General features: G+C 39.2%; 3 protein-coding genes across 5 annotated transcripts in view; all 3 read left to right on the forward strand.

Moving 5' to 3' along the window:
- LOC124264775 (leucine-rich repeat, immunoglobulin-like domain and transmembrane domain-containing protein 3) overlaps positions 1 to 18,204 on the forward strand; it is a 180,144-nt gene that overhangs the window by 27,934 nt on the left and 134,006 nt on the right. The window lies entirely within an intron of this gene.
- Positions 1 to 18,204, forward strand: part of LOC124264774 (Down syndrome cell adhesion molecule-like protein 1 homolog) — a 137,993-nt gene that overhangs the window by 15,910 nt on the left and 103,879 nt on the right. For 2 of the 3 annotated variants that reach the window (XR_006895237.1, XM_046699559.1), the window contains one exon: positions 2,376 to 3,620. The exons of the other annotated variant lie outside the window; for it this stretch is intronic. Coding sequence is in view for 1 of the 2 variants with exons in the window: in XM_046699559.1 (XP_046555515.1) it covers positions 2,376 to 2,398 (23 nt within the window). In the remaining variant the exon portion in view is untranslated. Of the gene's footprint in view, positions 1 to 2,375; positions 3,621 to 18,204 lie in introns of those variants that run through there. 3 annotated transcript variants of the gene reach the window in all.
- LOC124264773 (hemicentin-2-like) overlaps positions 7,789 to 18,204 on the forward strand; it is a 255,580-nt gene continuing 245,164 nt past the window's right edge. Inside the window, exons 1-4 of the mRNA XM_046699558.1 lie at positions 7,789 to 7,926; positions 9,000 to 9,067; positions 9,837 to 9,937; positions 10,176 to 10,431. Of these exons, the coding sequence (XP_046555514.1) occupies positions 9,013 to 9,067; positions 9,837 to 9,937; positions 10,176 to 10,431 (412 nt within the window). The 5' untranslated portion in view covers positions 7,789 to 7,926; positions 9,000 to 9,012. The remainder of the gene's footprint in view (positions 7,927 to 8,999; positions 9,068 to 9,836; positions 9,938 to 10,175; positions 10,432 to 18,204) is intronic.

Here is an 18,204-nt window from a genome sequence, read left to right on the forward strand (position 1 = left end):
TGTCTTAATAAAATTCATAAATGGTGTCTTGAAAACGGCTTTAAATTTTCTAAATTAAAAACTAATTGTCTACACTTCTGTAGAAAATATAAGCCTCATAAAGACCCAGAACTGTTTTTAAATGGCACTCCCATCAAGGTTGTAAAGAGGCCAAATTCTTGGGTCTGATTTGGGACTCCCATTTAACCTTTCTTCCGCATATTAAATCCCTAAAACTAAATGCCAGAAGGCACTCGATTATTGAAAGTCGTGTCTAATTCAAGGTAGGGAGGGATCAAGCTACGCTCCTCCACCTTACAGATCACTTGTCCGCTCGAAGCTTGATTATGGCTCAATCGTATATGGTGGAGCCTGTAAAAAGCAATTTAAACTCTTAGATTCAGTCCACCACCACGGCCTAAGACTTTGTCTTGGGTCCTTTAGAACCTCTCCCATTGATAGTCTATATGTTGAAGCAGATGAGCCTTCTCTTACACAACGCCGTATAAAATTATCTCTACAATACATTACTAAACTATATTCTAGCGAGTCTAACCCTGCATTTAACTGTGTCTTTAATACCCTCTATGAGGATGTATACAACAAAAAACCTTCTCTTGTTCCGCCTCTTGGGCACAGAATTAAGCCCTTTCTTTCTGCTGCCGGCATTGAGCTTGAAAATATAGCTCCTTCCCGTCTTCTTTCTTCTCCTCCTTGGCAACTGGTGAGGCCTGAAGTTGACCTAACTCTGACAAAGTTTAAGAAATCTGTAACTAATGAATTACAATATAAACAAGAATATAATCAATTAAAAACTAAATATAATACATACAAATCCTTATTTACTGATGGGTCTAAGGATAGTGGCGCAGTGGCATGTGCCACTGTCATTGGATCAAGAACAATATCTTCCAGAATACCGGATAACAGCTCTATTTTTACAGCAGAAGCAAACGCCATCTTAACAGCTCTTAAATATATTAACAAACACCGTAAATATAAACAATATATCATCTTTTCAGATTCTCTTTCGTGTCTTCAGGCTATTAAAAATCTTTCTTGCAAACATTCACTTTTATTAGAAATTATTGAATTGTACAATGAACTTGCTACTGGCCAATGCGACATCGTCTTTTGTTGTTTACCCAGCCACGTTGGCATTTCTGGGAACACAATGGCTGATATTGCTGCTAAGGCAGCACTCAACAAATCTGTGACACCACTTCTGATCCCATACTCTGATTACAAAGCTGCTATAAGATCTTATATCCGTGATCTGATGCAAAAGAGGTGGGACGCCCAAGTAGGTATCAATAAATTACATGCAATAAAACCCTACATTGGTAATACCTACTTGGGTTGTCAGTCCAGATTTGAGGAGGTCATTATGCGACGATGTCGCATTGGCCATACCAGATATACTCATGAATATTTATTGAAAGGCGACGATCCTCCGTTTTGTATCCCTTGTGATGAAAGGATCACAGTCAAGCATGTCTTGCTTGACTGCATTGAATATTCCATCACAAGGGATATCTATTTCACATCCAAAACACTGAAGGATCTTTTTAATAATGTCAGTTCTCATTTAATTCTTGCATTTTTAAAAAAATTAGATTTGTTGACTGATTTGTAAATAGGTATATATTTTATTATTGGTAGTTTAGATTAGCAACTTAGATTGTTAGTGGCTGTACCCTCAAAGGGGGTTGACGTAGCGTAAAATTATTGTCCTCCCGAGGGGGTACGTAAGTCCCAAAACTTTCAAAGTCAATTTAAGTGTACCTGCTTTTTAATCGTAGAATAAGTGTGTTTTTAATTTATGGCTAGATATCTCTTCTGTTAATGGCTGAAGGGATGGTGTAAATCCAACTAGGGTCCATGCAGGTAGCAAATGCACTGTAAGTCCCCATGGTCTCTAGTATGGTGATCTACCTTCAGTTGTTGGCGATTTATAGCCCATTTTTACATTGTATAGTCTTCTTTAATTGGAATGTTTTAGCTTTGTTCGCTAGTTTTATATTGATAGCTGTGATTATCTAGTATTTTTACTGTCCTTCGTCGGCAGGTTTTTTATAATATACATATATTTCATTCTAATATCGCATGTTCTCGTCACAATATGGCTGAAATATTGCCGATGTGACGTTAAATATTAACTCACTCACTCACTCCGCTAAAACAGTCTAGATCACAGTACTTTGTGGACCCTCTGACAAATGTAAATCTGCAGGCCTCTGTCTTTGTCATCGTCGTGGATCAACTGTGTCCTTGAAACTTTAACAGCAGTAACTCAGTGTATATGCCTCTCTCCTGGTTACGTATGATACGTTTGTATTATGTCATATGTTCAGTTGTTATCATATGTTTCTTTACTTTTGTTCTTTACTTTTCAGCTCCTCAGCATGGACATGACTAACGAGGCGAATGGGTATACATCACGACATCAGTTTAGGTTGCGGATAAAGAAACACGTTCATGACACTGCATTACTTTGCTTTGAGACAGAACGCCGTTGTTATCTTTCAGTTCATTCCCATTACTTTTTGCTTGCTGGATAATGATTCATATACATCCACTATTAAAAAAAACATCTACCTTGACCAGCAAGTGAAATGTTGGTTACGCTTATGTCATCTTTGTAAAATATTTAATATTGAATGCACAAATCCATGTTGGTGATTATGTCAAAACGAAACGGAACTAGAAACCTGACCTGCAAGTTATAAAATAACTCATGATTTAGGGGAGAATGAGTAGAGCAGGAATAACAAGAACTCAGGTTCTACAGCAGGTACAGTGATAGGCGTGGGCCAGAGGAATGGCGCTCTGGGTGTGTTTGTGAGACATCATTGAGCTATGGTCGTTGATACTTACCAAGAGCAGGAGACCATGGTGCCATGGTGTAGGCAGTCCAGTCATCAGACATCAACTCCAGTCAAAGCATGCGGACCGCCCTGCACTGTCGCCCTCTCACGAATCTTTTGATACTAACCACAAAAAAGGCCGACGTAGGTATTTAGCATTCATCATCGTATACGACCTTGAACATCGTAAATGAGAGTAGCGCCCCTTGGTCCAAGTGGATCGTGGTCAAGCACGCTAATTAACCTATGCAATCAAGTGTTGTGAGTCGTTTTGTGCTCCGAAATTGAAGAGGCTGTGCAGCTGATTTATTGCAGATAAACCATCTGTTAAATCGTACGACATCGCACAGCTACACATGACTCGATGAGCCCATTGTTGGCTCCCCCACCTACATGTACACTGTAGAGTGTGAATAGATTAGATTAGATTTTGTGTTGAATGCCTATAGCTTGATAATATATGTGTATATTAATACTACTGTAAAAATAGTATAATACTAGTGTTCTTATAGTTGCTTCCATTTGAAAGAAAGATTCGTACTTCATTGCCAAGTTTCACCTTGAGATCTCATTCTTTGGTTGAATGATCAATTTCTAATGATATATCTATGCACCCCCCAAGTGCCAGCAGCGTCCTTTATACAGCTGAATATCAATAATATGCAATCTCTAAGTGAGTAATACAGACAATACTACACTCGTCCTTGTTAGATATCAGTTTTATTTCAGCGCGTGTATATAATTGAAATATTCTCGTCAATAAAATAATATCAACCGGAAACTCGTTTAGTAGTAATCGTTATTACACACGATCCACCACGACGATAATAAGACTGTACATTTCAAGTGTATAGGCCATATGGTGGAGAATGTCTTGAGTGAGACCAGTAAATGATGTACCCGTTGTGTCCATTTTTGACGTTTGGCACAATTAAATAAACAATATGCTTGAAGCATTAATTTGACAATTTACTCAAAACAAATAAGTAGTACTTTGCATATTTATTTTTCCCTTCACCTCGGGTTTTATGTGATCATTTTCAAAACTCGTTTTCGTTAACAAACCATACACGTTTGTGTTTTCAGGTTTTGCCGTGAGCTGTTTTACCCTTCTGTATCATATAGATAAGTATCCAGATCGTCTCTAAGGTTATTATGATTCACTTGCAAACTGAAGTGTGTTGTTTTGTGTTCGTTTCTAATGATAAACCTTGAGTGCAAACGCCTTCCTGCTTACTCACAATGGAGGAGATGAGACACATTTATATAGTATCATGTCTAGTTTTCATCGTTGTACCAGAATATGCGTGAGTAAAAGTTATTCAGCTCGCATCGTGTCATTCGGGTTAACAGTTACAAACTCGAGTTTACATTTCACGATTGTATTTACGCTATGGTGTAACACTGATCTAATACATGGACATCTGCATTATACGCCCTATCAACAATGGCAGATAGTTTACATTTCACGGTTGTATTTACACTATGTTGTAACACTGATCTAATATATGTACATCTGCATTATACGCCCTATCAACAATGACAGATAGTTTACATTTCACGATTGTATTTACGCTATGGTGTAACACTGATCTAATACATGGACATCTGCATTATACGCCCTATCAACAATGACAGATAGTTTACATTTCACGGTTGTATTTACGCTATGGTGTAACACTGATCTAATACATGTACATCTGCATTATACGCCCTATCAACAATGACAGATAGTTTACATTTCACGGTTGTATTTACGCTATGGTGTAACACTGATCTAATACATGGACAGCTGCATTATACGCCCTATCAACAATGACAGATAGTTTACATTTCACGGTTGTATTTACGCTATGGTGTAACACTGATCTAATACATGGACATCTGCATTATACGCCCTATCAACAATGACAGATAGTTTACATTTCACGGTTGTATTTACGCTATGGTGTAACACTGATCTAATACATGGACATCTGCATTATACGCCCTATCAACAATGACAGATAGTTTACATTTCACGGTTGTATTTACGCTATGGTGTAACACTGATCTAATACATGGACATCTGCATTATACGCCCTATCAACAATGACATATAGTTTACATTTCACGGTTGTATTTACGCTCTGGTGTAACACTGATCTAATACATGTACATCTGCATTATACGCCCTATCAACAATGACAGATAGTTTACATTTCACGATTGTATTTACGCTATGGTGTAACACTTACATTTCACGATTGTATTTACGCTATGGTGTAACACTGATCTAATACATGGACATCTGCATTATACGCCCTATAAACAATGACATATAGTTTACCCCGTATAAGGATACCCTATGAGCGTGCACTCATAACATACACAGTTCACTGATAACATCAATATCCGAACAAACACAATAATAGGTAAAAACGAAACACTGTCAGATGCAGTTTAGCGAACTTAACCGAACGTAACCGAATATAACAGTGAGCTGTTTTACACTTTTGGAGGAACATGAATATATATCCAGATAAATTGATCAAACCGTTCCCTCGTCTCTATGGCTATCGAGATTCACTCGCCCTATCACGTGTGTTTTGTGTCCGTTTCAAATAGTCGTGTTTGTTGTATAGGCTGACCAAATAAGTTTACTTCGCAGTCAACAGAAACATCTACTTTCCTCATAACCATAATGCAGAAAACATTTCTCTATTAGCTTGATCTGCGATTTGTTTAATTGCTTTTCCAACTAAATAATACTCATAAATTAATACATTCCTTAACAATTACGCAAACAGAATAAAATTATAATGTTTCTGGACACGTCCCTTAGAAAGTGTTAACATCTTGGAATTTCGTATGTTCCCATATGTTACTATAAAGTGCGAACATATCTGAGGTGTTTTGTAGATGTTCTGCAGTTTCTGCAAAGAGGACAGTGTCGTCAGCGTACAGACGTAGCAGGGGTTTTACAGATATAGTATCACGTGTTTGGCAATAAGTACATTTTACACAAAACCAAATGTTTTCCCATAGACTTCTATAGTAACGTTAAAATTTTTTGAGAAAATCATCCAGGCTGTCAACAGCCATTCCATGTACACATGGGTACAGCCTGGCATTTAACTACAATAAAAACAAAAATTTCGGCTAGCTTATCCTGTCGATTTTCCCACCACAGGTAGCTGAACACATCAACCCCAGCTCCGCACCAAATGTCACCTACTGGAAAATACCTGACACACATTAAGCATAAGTCATGGTGATAAAAATGGCTGCACTAAATACTTAAACTTGTGATCAGTTTTAATTACTGGAAAGATGTGCTTTTTGAAAAAAATACAACGCTTACACTATTTCATCCAATCAGAGCTGACACATGTCTCTATCTGGTCAGAAGTTTACACACGACACTTGCTCAGCGAGCAAGTGATTCTGATTTAGTGTAGTAGAATCTACATTGACACTGTATATACCCTATACCTGGTTGTCACGTACAAACTCTTCCAGGTCGTTGATGTACAGTGCAAATAAAAACGGATTTTCAATTTTCAACCTGAAAGCTGATAGGCACTGGAACTCCTTTGCTGACTATGAACATGTACAGGGTACTGTTCTCTAATAATGCTAATTAAAACCTTTTAGATAATTTGACGAAACGTTTGCCAGAGATATTAAACGCGTGATTAGAGGCTATTTGGTGGGATGCACTTCTCGAGGGTAAGTCGGCGATATGTATGAATATATTTTATGACTCAAAACGAATGACGGTTCCTTCGTTAGGAAAACAGCGAGTGTCATGCATGAAGTCAGGCTGGGGTTACAATGAACACTCTATTCGACAACGATGTTAGTGTATTTTTAGTCAAAGGTAAAGGAGACACTTGATGTGAGGTCGACGGCTGAAGGGATAACATCCCTGTACACATCTCTCTAGGCAACAGCAACAAGAACACAGGGTAAACCTGGTCTCATTGTACAGAATGTATCATATAACAGTCCATCGCCAAATGTGTGATCTGAAACCATCTGAAGATTTGAGGTCGACGGCTGAAGGGATAACACCCCTGTACACATCTCTCCAGGCAACAGCAACAAGAACACAGGGTAAACCTGGTCTCATTGTACAGAATGTATCATATAACATTCCATCGCCAAATGACCTGGTCTCATTGTACAGAATGTATCATAGAACATTCCATCGCCAAATGTGTGATCTGAAACCATCTGAAGATTTGAGGTCGACGGCTAAAGGATAACACCCCTGTACACATCTCTCCAGGCAACAGCAACAAGAACACAGAGTAAACCGGGTCTCATTGCGCAGAATGTATCATAGAACAGTCCATCGCCAAATGTGTGATCTGAAACCATCTGAAGATTTGACATTTTATCTACCAATACCCATCAAGGGACACAAAATATGGTCTTGTTTGTGAACGTGTCATCTGTTGTGTATCTTGAATTTGTCCACTTTTTCAAGATGGACACAAGTGTAGCAGTTTTGTTGTTCTGCTGTTTTACACATGTTTCGATTATCGTGTATATCGTATAATCATCGTTAGTTCAAATTACCATCGAAGACAATAATTTCTATCACAAGGCCAGAAAGAGTGTTATCCGTTAAATGTCTATATTGCATTTTACACGTACAGAAGCATGGCAAATATCAGAAACGATTTCTACAAGGTGATTTATTTAGTCGGACAGCTGATTATGGTTCAAATGTGAAATCATAATATGACAGATTTCAAGTGTGCTTACATCTCTAAGTACTATGTTTTAAATGGGAATTACTAGTGATCCCCATGTGAAGTCACAATGAATCATGTAATCCATATAGCGCTACCTATTCCCTCAAACTGCTGTGTTAGGTGACGCATAATATACGAGTAAAGTCGGCGTAGTCGTAAATATCTTGTCAACATAAGGCTTCATGCGGGCCACACAGTTACCTGTTCCTTTGTCAGGCTGGCATACTGAAGTGACTCGGGTATATTTACCAACCAGGAAGTAAACGTAACATAACATGGTCTGACCTCACAACACAGGTAGAGGAAAGATATCATCCACGAGCCCAGATACAAAGGTGAGACAATATACTGACTCATGATTCAAACAGAAAACTTTCCTGATAATTTACCTATTCTTCAACAATATCTGGACTATTTTATACAACTACTCTATGCCTGTTTACATATATCTGCATGGGTAACTAGCTTCCAACTGTCATCTGCTGACATCGATATTCAGCATGCTAAACTGAACCGATAAGTTAACAACCAATACGTGTGATCTGCCACATAAGTCAAAACCTCCTTTGGTAGATCAGTCAGGACAGACTCCAACAAATAGGTCGATATAGTACGAGTTATGGTAACACATAATATACCCCATGCAAGGCCCTACGACACCTGCTCTGTCACATCTATATATTGTTTTGTGAAGTTTAGCTTGGTGATCAGGTTCACCTGGTCACACATTGAAATGTTTGGTTTTCGGAGGCCTGGTTAAATCACAATATAGCCTGTACATGGAACATGTGCATAGATTCTCATGAAGTGATGAGGTGAAAATATCGAGAAATAAGAGGATCTGTCGAAAGGAACCTATTAGTGTTGTTTACACAAAGATAAATATGTCAGTATTCCTTTTCGAAAAAGTCAGTCTCATCGTCTCATTATGACCAGTTACTCGTAAACGGTAATCAGTTCAGTGATATATGACATATTGCATATCAATTAGAGAGATAATTTTTAAGATGGGCGCCAGACTGAAACATTCTCCTGAATGAACTATACAGCCTATATTGGGTTCGAGTGTTGGGTTAACGTCGCTATAAACAGTATTCCAGTTTAATCAGGTCAAGTAAACTCAGAGTGGTAGTAAACGTTGGGGTTGTGTAAATGTCAGGTATGCAGCACTTCAAACCCACGAGTACAGGCATGGTTGTGGGAAGCCGAGAAACCACAATCAGAGGGCGCAGAGTCGCTCTCAGTAGTCACCGGGCAACGAGACCGTATCAACACTTACAGAACATTATCATAATTCATTACTGGACACACTACATGTCTCATATCTTTCATGGTGACGTTTTTTAAATGTCGCAGACCACAACTGAATATGAGAATGGGTATGCATATTGTTAGTTTACCTTTTCAGAACACTGCTGTCAATGGCGTCCCTTTGGGTTATAGCAACATCTGTGTTTGCAGTTGTCCTGTTGAAAGGTAAATAAGGATTTAGATTAAAGATATTTTATGAGTATTAGCAAACAAAATCTATTTCTTAATTAAATACTTACTTTGCATCTACTACTCAACATGTATCATTTTCACAGACGTACATAGTACGTGCTAGTATCGAGGGCAGGCCCAACGTAAAGGGTGATGGAACATATTGATATTGATGGCATGGTTTTCGGGGTTTAATAAAGAAGTGTAGAATATACAGATTTGCCTAGACTGTGATCCCTGATTTATCACATGTGCCCGTCAGAGACCTGTCACCTATTCCTTGTCAGATGTTGGGGCAGCAGTGACTGTATCAGGGTCAGGAGGTACAGGGATACCCAACCAGCAGGCTCTGACACTGAGATGCAGCTACACTGTGACACCTGGTGATATTGTTGCTTATTTCCAGGTGTTGGGGCAGCAGTGAGTGTATCAGGGTCAGGCGGTACAGGGATACCCAACCAGCAGGCTCTGACACTGAGATGCAGCTACACTGTGACACCGGGTGATATTGTTACTTATTTCCAGGTGTTGGGGGAGCAGTGACTGTATCAGGGTCAGGAGGTACAGATATACCCAACTAGCAGGCTCTGACACTGAGATGCAGCTACACTGTGACACCTGGTGATATTGTTACTTATTTCCAGGTGTTGAGGGAGCAGTGAGTGTATCAGGGTCAGGAGGTACAGGGATACCCAACCAGCAGACTCTGACACTGAGATGCAGCTACACTGTGACACCTGGTGATATTGTTACTTATTTCCAGGTGTTGGGGCAGCAGTGACTGTATCAGGGTCAGGAGGTACAGGGATACACAACCAGCAGACTCTGACACTGAGATGCAGCTACACTGTGACACCTGGTGATATTGTTACTTATTTCCAGGTGTTGGGGCAGCAGTGAGTGTATCAGGGTCAGGAGGTACAGGGATACCCAACCAGCAGGCTCTGACACTGGGATGCAGCTACACTGTGACACCGGGTGATATTGTTACTTATTTCCAGATGTTGAGGGAGCAGTGACTGTATCAGGGTCAGGAGGTACAGGGATACCCAACCAGCAGGCTCTGACACTGAGATGCAGCTACACTGTGACACCTGGGGAAGTTGTTACTGAGTACACATGGAGGAGGGTGGAGCGCAGCTCTACAGTGAACATAGTCAGTGGATCAGTGACTGCTCAGACAGCTCGATTCTTTGACTCCTGGGAGAACAAGGGCGTGTTTGTTGGCGACTACACCTCCTCCCTCGACATCCAACTACCTGCCAGTCACGTGACCTCCAGCTATGCCGGGACATACAGGTGTGAAGTGACTTCACTGTCAGGGTCTGATTATGCTGATGTCACTGTCTCTGTGTTGAGTAAGTATGCATGCATCCCAAAAGCATTAATTATCAAATGATTGCCTGTTTCATCAATATAACATTTTTATTAAATATGTGACACAATCGTATGTTTGATCCGTAAACTTGACAAAGTTCATTGCACTGTGTGTATTGATAAAAAAGATAAAAAATACCTAACTGAACGCGAACGATTGTAATATATTGATTACGAAATATACGTTCCAGTGTGGCATATACTGATACGTTCAAGTGTGGTACTCTAAGAAATAAACACATATATTCTACACATTTTCAGATAGTATTATGGTATCACTATGTGATAATGATTCATAAACAGATGCTCATGATATCATCGGATTCGTACAATCCAGTCTTCTTTGGGCAGAAATGTATGATGGATTAGGATACCTTTATTCATTACCTACCTTTGTTTTCCTGATAATATGATCCAATGATAAGCTCCATAAAATAACAGATTCATTATATATACCAACTGAGTGCAGATGATAAAACACAGATATGTAATTTAATATGATACATGTACGGATTACAGAACCCATGCGCAGAATTCGTGCGTCTTCACTTCAGAAAGTATTATACACATGGTGATTCGGTCAAATTACTCCCTATAGATACATTTCTGAATTATAGATATCATCCCTGAAGAATCCACCCGCATTGCTTCAGTATCACTTTATGACGTATAAACTATACCTCACACAACACCTTTCGTGCATCCAGGCATATTTTTAAGAAGCAATTTGAAATGAAACTACACATACATTGTCTCATATTTCAAAAGATGAATATTTATCATAAGGCATTGTCCTGTGTTTTCATTAACATTTTTATGCAAAAACATAATTCTTCAACATTAAATGCAATGTACGCTTGTGAACTAGACGTGATTTAAGCATACAGCATACGGAATGTATGTATGTATGCATCAACATCTGACCTCCCTTCCACCTGCACAGTGGTGGAGTCAACCCGTTCCTTGATATACATTAGTACCTATACCAGGTTGGAAGGTAATCCTGCGCTGTCATCAACAGTCGGGGTTCAGACTCAGCCTCAGTTAGTGCACAAAAGTATTTCACAACATGTCACTGACTACTCACTTCAGTCTCTCCATCTATATCACTCACTCTAGTATAGCAACTAAATTTGTATATACACAGGTTAACAATCGTCAACTGAATTTAGCAAATTGATTTGTAATCTTTAGATCCACCGTCTATATCTGGACTACCATCGACACAGACTGTCACAGAGTTCTCTGACCTCAGGATAGACTGTAGCACCTACACCACACCTGGCAACCCTCCAACAACAACATGGTCTCTAGTATGGTGATCTACCTTCAGCTGTTGGCGATATATAGCCTATTTTTATATTGTGTTGTCACCTATAGTTCAAATATTTTAGATTTAATTACTAGTTTTACATGTCTAACTGTGATATTCTAGTTGTTTTACTGTCCTTCGTCGGCAGGTTTTTATGATATAGATATATTTTGTTTCAATATCAAATGTTCTCGTCACGATATGGCTGAAATATTGCCGATGTGACGTTAAATCTTAACTCACTCACTCACTCCAACAACAAGCCACACATGGACCTATGGTGGTTCTACTGTCAGTACTGGGGCTATACTTGACAGAAGGAACATCAGCAGGAGTCAGGGAGGAGTCTACACCTGTACTGCCAGCAACAGCCAGGGATCAGATTCAGACTCAATCAATGTGAATGTGCAATGTAAGTAGCCAGTCTTCAGACAATTCTTAAGAGTATTCATTCTCTACCTTAAAACATAGACTATAGTCATATGGCAAGAAATACGATTAAGCCATGGTCTCGGTTGGCTAAAACAGATACTAATTGGGAAATAGTAGATGATTACACTGCTGTAATTGTTGGCGTATATGTGTTGTTTTGAATCCAGCCACATTATTATATATTATAGCTAAAATGGCTAGAATTATCATTGAAACGCAAACATGTTATGAGAAATGAGCGGGCCACTGTAACTTGATAATGTCCCAAAATTGCTTGACGACAGGCCATTATCATGCCCATTGTTAGGTGACGTCATAGGGAGCTCATCTCTTGATGTTCAATCACCTACGGCTCGTTTGAACTTGGGTTCAATAGTGACGATATGTCAGACTCACATTCGTCCAATGTACCTGTGCTATTAAGCAATTTCTTGTCGGTGCCAACGTAACAATTGTACTATAATTACAACATGCAACATTGTAAGCATAGACTGGTAGTATGGGAAAAGGTCAAGGTCGAATGTCGTCACGCTCAATAGTGACGTCATCTGTTTTGTTCTCTGACGTTTCCATATCTGAAAAAGTGGGTAAGTGGCCTCCGTCATTTGTTGTTAGCAGTAGATGCTTCAAACCCGATATCGTTTGTTGTTATTATTATATTAAAACTTCTATCCATTTTAGCTATAATAACAGTAACGCTATTTTTCAGCATTACACCTATATTCCAGACAGCCCCTACCAGATCTACCTGACCCCCTCCACCTCCTCCTACACTGTGACAGAACATCAGGCTCTTCCTTCAATCAGGTGTTCCGCCCTCTGTAGACCCGGATGTAGCTACAGGTGGTTACACAATGGAACAGTCTTCAGCAGTGGATCCGTGCTCCAGGGACAAGCTGACAGATCCAAGACAGGCTCCTACAGATGTCAGCCTTATAATACACACGGGAGTAGTGACAGTGTTCCAGTTAATGTTGATGTTCAGTGTAAGTATATAGTCTACACTGGTGACAGTGTTACAGTTAGTGTTGATGTTCAGTGTAAGTATATAGTCTACACTGGTGACAGTGTTACAGTCAGTGTTGATGTTCAGTGTAAGTATATAGTCTACACTGGTGACAGTGTTACAGTCAGTGTTCATGTTCAGTGTAAGTATATAGTCTACACTGGTGACAGTGTTACAGTCAGTGTTGATGTTAGGTGTAAGTATATAGCCTACGATGGTGACAGTGTTACAGTTGGTGTTGATGTTCAGTGTAAGTATATAGTCTACACTGGTGACAGTGTTACATTCAGTGTTGATGTTCAGTGTAAGTATCTAGTCTACACTGGTGACAGTGTTACAGTCAGTGTGGATGTTAGGTGTAAGTATATAGTCTACACTGGTGACAGTGTTACAGTTGGTGTTGATGTTCAGTGTAAGTATGTAGTCTACACTGGTGACAGTGGTACAGTCAGTGTTGATGTTCAGTGTAAGTATATAGTCTACACTGGTGACATTGTTACAGTCAGTGTTGATGTTCAGTGTAAGTATATAGTCTACACTGGTGACAGTGTTACAGTTAGTGTTGATGTTCAGTGTAAGTATATAGTCTACACCGGTGACATTGTTACAGTCAGTGTTGATGTTCAATGTACGTATATAGTCTACACCGGTGACAGTGTTACAGTTAGTGTTGATGTTCAGTGTAAATATATAGCCTACACTGGTGACAGTGTTACAGTTAGTGTTGATGTTCAGTTTAAGTATATAGTCTACACTGGTGACAGTGTTACCATCAGTGTTGATGTTCAGTGTAAGTATATAGTCTACACTGGTGACAGAGTTACAGATAGTGTTGATGTTCAGTGTAAGTATATAGTCTACACTGGTGACAGTGTTACAGTCAGTGTAAGTATATAGTCTACACTGGTGACAGTGTTACAGTCAGTGTAAGTATATAGTCTACACTGTTGACAGTGTTACAGTCAGTGTAAGTATATAGTCTACACTGGTGACAGTGTAACAGTTAGTGCTGATGTTCAGTGTAAGTATATAATCTACGCTGGTGACAGTGTTACAGTCGGTGTTGATGTTGAGTGTAAGTATATAGTCTACACTGGTGACAGTGTTACAGTCAGTGCTGATGTTAGGTGTAAGTATATAGCCTACACTGATGACAGTGTTACCGTTAGTGTTGATGTTCAGTGTAAGTATATAGTCTACACTGGTGACAGTGTTACAGTCAGTGTTGATGTTAGGTGTAAGTATATAGCCTACACTGGTGACAGTGTTACAGTTAGTGTTGATGTTCAGTGTAAGTATATAGTCTACACTGGTGACAGTGTTACAGTCAGTGTTGATGTTCAGTGTAAGTATATAGTCTACACTGGTGACAGTGTTACAGTCAGTGTTGATGTTCAGTGTAAGTATATAGTCTACACTGGTGACAGTATTACAGTTAGTGTTGATGTTCAGTGTAAGTAAATAGCCTACACTGGTGACAGTGTTACAGTTAGTGTTGATGTTCAGTGTAAGTATATAGCCTACACTGGTGACAGTATTACAGTAAGTGTGGATGTTCAGTGTAAGTATCATTGTTAGAATACTGGACACATGTGTGTACAGCTACCAACACCCTCAGTCCTTGTGTGGGGACATCTGTAGTGAGATGTGACACTGTGGAGGTGACAGTGGATGTACAGTGTAAGTATCATTGTTAGAATACTGGACATATGTATGTACAGCTACCAACACCCTCAGTCCTTGTGTGTGGACATCTGAAGTGAGATCTGACACTTTGAAGGTGACAGTGGATGTACAGTGTAAGCATCATTGTTAGAATACTGGACATATGTGTGTACAGCTACCAAGACAGTCAGGCCTTGTGTGGGGACATCTGAAGTGAGATCTGACTCTGTTGAGGTGACAGTGGATGTACAGTGTAAGTATCATTGTTAGAATACTGGACATATGTGTGTACAGCTACCAACACCCTCAGTCCTTGTGTGGGGACATCTATGTAGTGAGATCTGACTCTGTGGAGGTGACAGTGGATGTACAATGTAAGTATCATTGTTAGAATACTGGACATATGTGTGTACAGCTACCAACACCCTCAGGCCTTGTGTGGGGACATCTGTAGTGGGGTCTGACTCTGTTGAGGTGAGTGTGGATGTACAGTGTAAGTATCATTGTTAGAATACTGGACATATGTGTGTGCATCTACCAACACCCTCAGTCCTTGTGTGGGGACATCTGTAGTGAGATCTGACACTGTGGAGGTGACAGTGGATGTACAGTGTAAGTATCATTGTTAGAATACTGGACATATGTGTGTACAGCTACCAACACCCTCAGTCCTTGTGTGTGGACATCTGAAGTGAGATCTGACACTGTGGAGGTGACAGTGGATGTACAGTGTAAGTATCATTGTTATAGATTAGAACTTCCATCAAGTTTATTTCGTTATAGAAATTCATTATTATCTTGGGAGTTAAATAAATTTTCGAACAAAATTATATAATTTTATAACAGATTTACCCATTACTCCGACTAATCGTTTGTTTCGGAGTACAGTTATATATAGTTCAGATTGCAGAAGAGATTTCACACTTTAACATAATGCACTAAAAAAACAAACGCCTCCAAACTGTGATAACATGTTTGGAGATGTCTCTTACACGTCTTCAAAATGCCGACAGAAGCATGTTCTTATCACCAACATCTTGGTATACCCATACAAAAGCAAAAGCGATATCGAATAACATTTGTCTCACTTACGATGTCCAAGTGACTTTACCATTCTCATCTAATACTTTGTGCAGAACAGAAGTTATGAGGAATTATCGACTTCCATCTGCAAACCCTCAAGAGGGGTTAAAGTACTGTAAAATTATTGTCCTCCTGAGAGGGTACGTAAGTCCCAAAACTCTCAAAGTAAATTGCAAACTTACCAGGATTTTGAGCGAAGCATTTTTGTGATTCTAATTATGGCTAAATTGTGACTACAATCGTTGGCTCCTGAAGGGATGATGTAAATCCAACTAGGGTTCATGTATCCCATGGTCCCTTGTATGGTGATCAGCCTTCAGTTGTTTGCGATCTGTTGCCCTTGTTTTAAACTGTATTGTCTTCTTTAATTGGAATGTTTTAGCTTTTCTCACCAGTTTCATATTTATATATGTGATTCCCTCGTATTTTACTGTCCATCGTCGACAGGTTTTACTCCTCAAAATGTTTTCACTTGTTATTGTATAAATTGTTTTCGTCACGATATGGCTGAGATATTGCCGATGTGACGTTAAATACTAACTCACTTACTCCATCCGCAAAAGTTTAGTCCAATAGAAAAAAGATATAAAGATGTATTAATGAACAAATAAATGAAAAAGTAAAAAGGAAAAATCTTTGCAAGAGGTTTACATGCTTTACATCAAGTGTATAATAAGTTACCGTCTATCATCACATGATCCAGTGTCCATGAATAATGCTGTGCTACTTTTCTTCCATTTCTAAATACAATATTATTTGTTTATCAAGGTTTACACACAACCCCCATTTCGTGCAACATGTACTAGTATTTAAAACATCTAGCTGTCCTTGCAAGGCCCGATCAACCTTGACGTAAAGCTTATCGGCAAATAAGAGTAACATCAGATCTTCAGTAATTTGGGTAACAAATACACCATGATAACAAGCACTATACATTTCTAGGGCAAACACATTAATACAGGACATAAAGAGGGCATGGATCAAGACGCACGTTGCCTTACCCCACCAGAGGGTACTAAAACCCACATCTAGAGCAACCAACCTTTACACCTGCTTTCACTGATCCATACATACTTTTCAACAGTCTGTACATTTTACCATAACATCCTTTTCCTAAAAGTAAAGATAGCAGTTTTTTCCTGTCAACATAATCAAAAACCTTTCTGAAATCATTGAATGCACAATAGAATTTGCCTTTTGGCTTACAGAGATATTTTGAACATAATGCCTGTAACATAAATATATGGTCAGTGATAGAGTGTGGGTACATCTGTAGTGAGATTTGAGATCTGACTCCGTGAAGGTGTCATTCACGATAGGGTATTTTAATTGATGATATTTAAAAAGGATACAATGGAAGGTCACTCTTTAAAAAAGTATTTCAACTATTTATTGAAAAATCTGAAAACTTGCCCCAAAAAGAGAATATTTCCACATAACAATATATTTATTTCCAGATGTTCATCTTGATAACGTTGACGCAATTTCAGATCCTGTCAGTATAAGTATGCTTACGGCCAACTCACTCAGTGGCTCAGTGACAATTAACGAGTCTGACCCAGCTACCTTGAGATGCCAGGTTGACAGTAATCCAAGGTCAGTCATCAGGTTACTGAATGGAACAGAGGAGTTGACAAGGGCAGATAACTCTCTGACAGCAACATACGGACTGGAGTCAGCAGACTGTAGACAAAGAGGGAACTACTCCTGTACTGCCACCAACAACATCGGGGCACCTGTCACCAAGGAGGTGGAGCTGCTGGTCAAATGTAAGTATTTAATTTTCAGCAACTGTAGGAGATATGTGTCAAGACAGAATGTGATTGTCAAGATAGCATAATCATATAGCAATTAAAGGTTTGTATCTATTTAGGTATCATGTGGGGCGATGGGGGCAACATCAACAATTTACGACAAGACTGGAGTCGGAAAAAAATCATTCTTTTGATGCGTTTAAAGCAAGTATATGCTGCTCATATAAGTTCAAATTAGCTTCCAATCTTTACTATTTGTGGTAAACGAGCGTGATGGAGGGAGGGAGGGAGGGGAGCGTCGGCCAAATGTCGGTCCAGCTTAAAGTGAAACATGACTTCAACATTTAACGCACTTCTCAAAGGCATGAGGTTCAAACCCAGAATCATAATAGTGATGATCCCAGAATTCCAGGACGTTCCTAGAATTGGAGCACCAAAACTTCCCGAGTAATGCGAATGATGTTTGAATTGTCTATCAATTCCAACTATTTAAAGTGAGTGA

Source organism: Haliotis rubra, unplaced genomic scaffold, assembly GCF_003918875.1.
Source record: "Haliotis rubra isolate DU_JTF1 unplaced genomic scaffold, ASM391887v1 Scf941, whole genome shotgun sequence".
Classification (NCBI taxonomy): Eukaryota; Metazoa; Mollusca; class Gastropoda; order Lepetellida; family Haliotidae; genus Haliotis; species Haliotis rubra.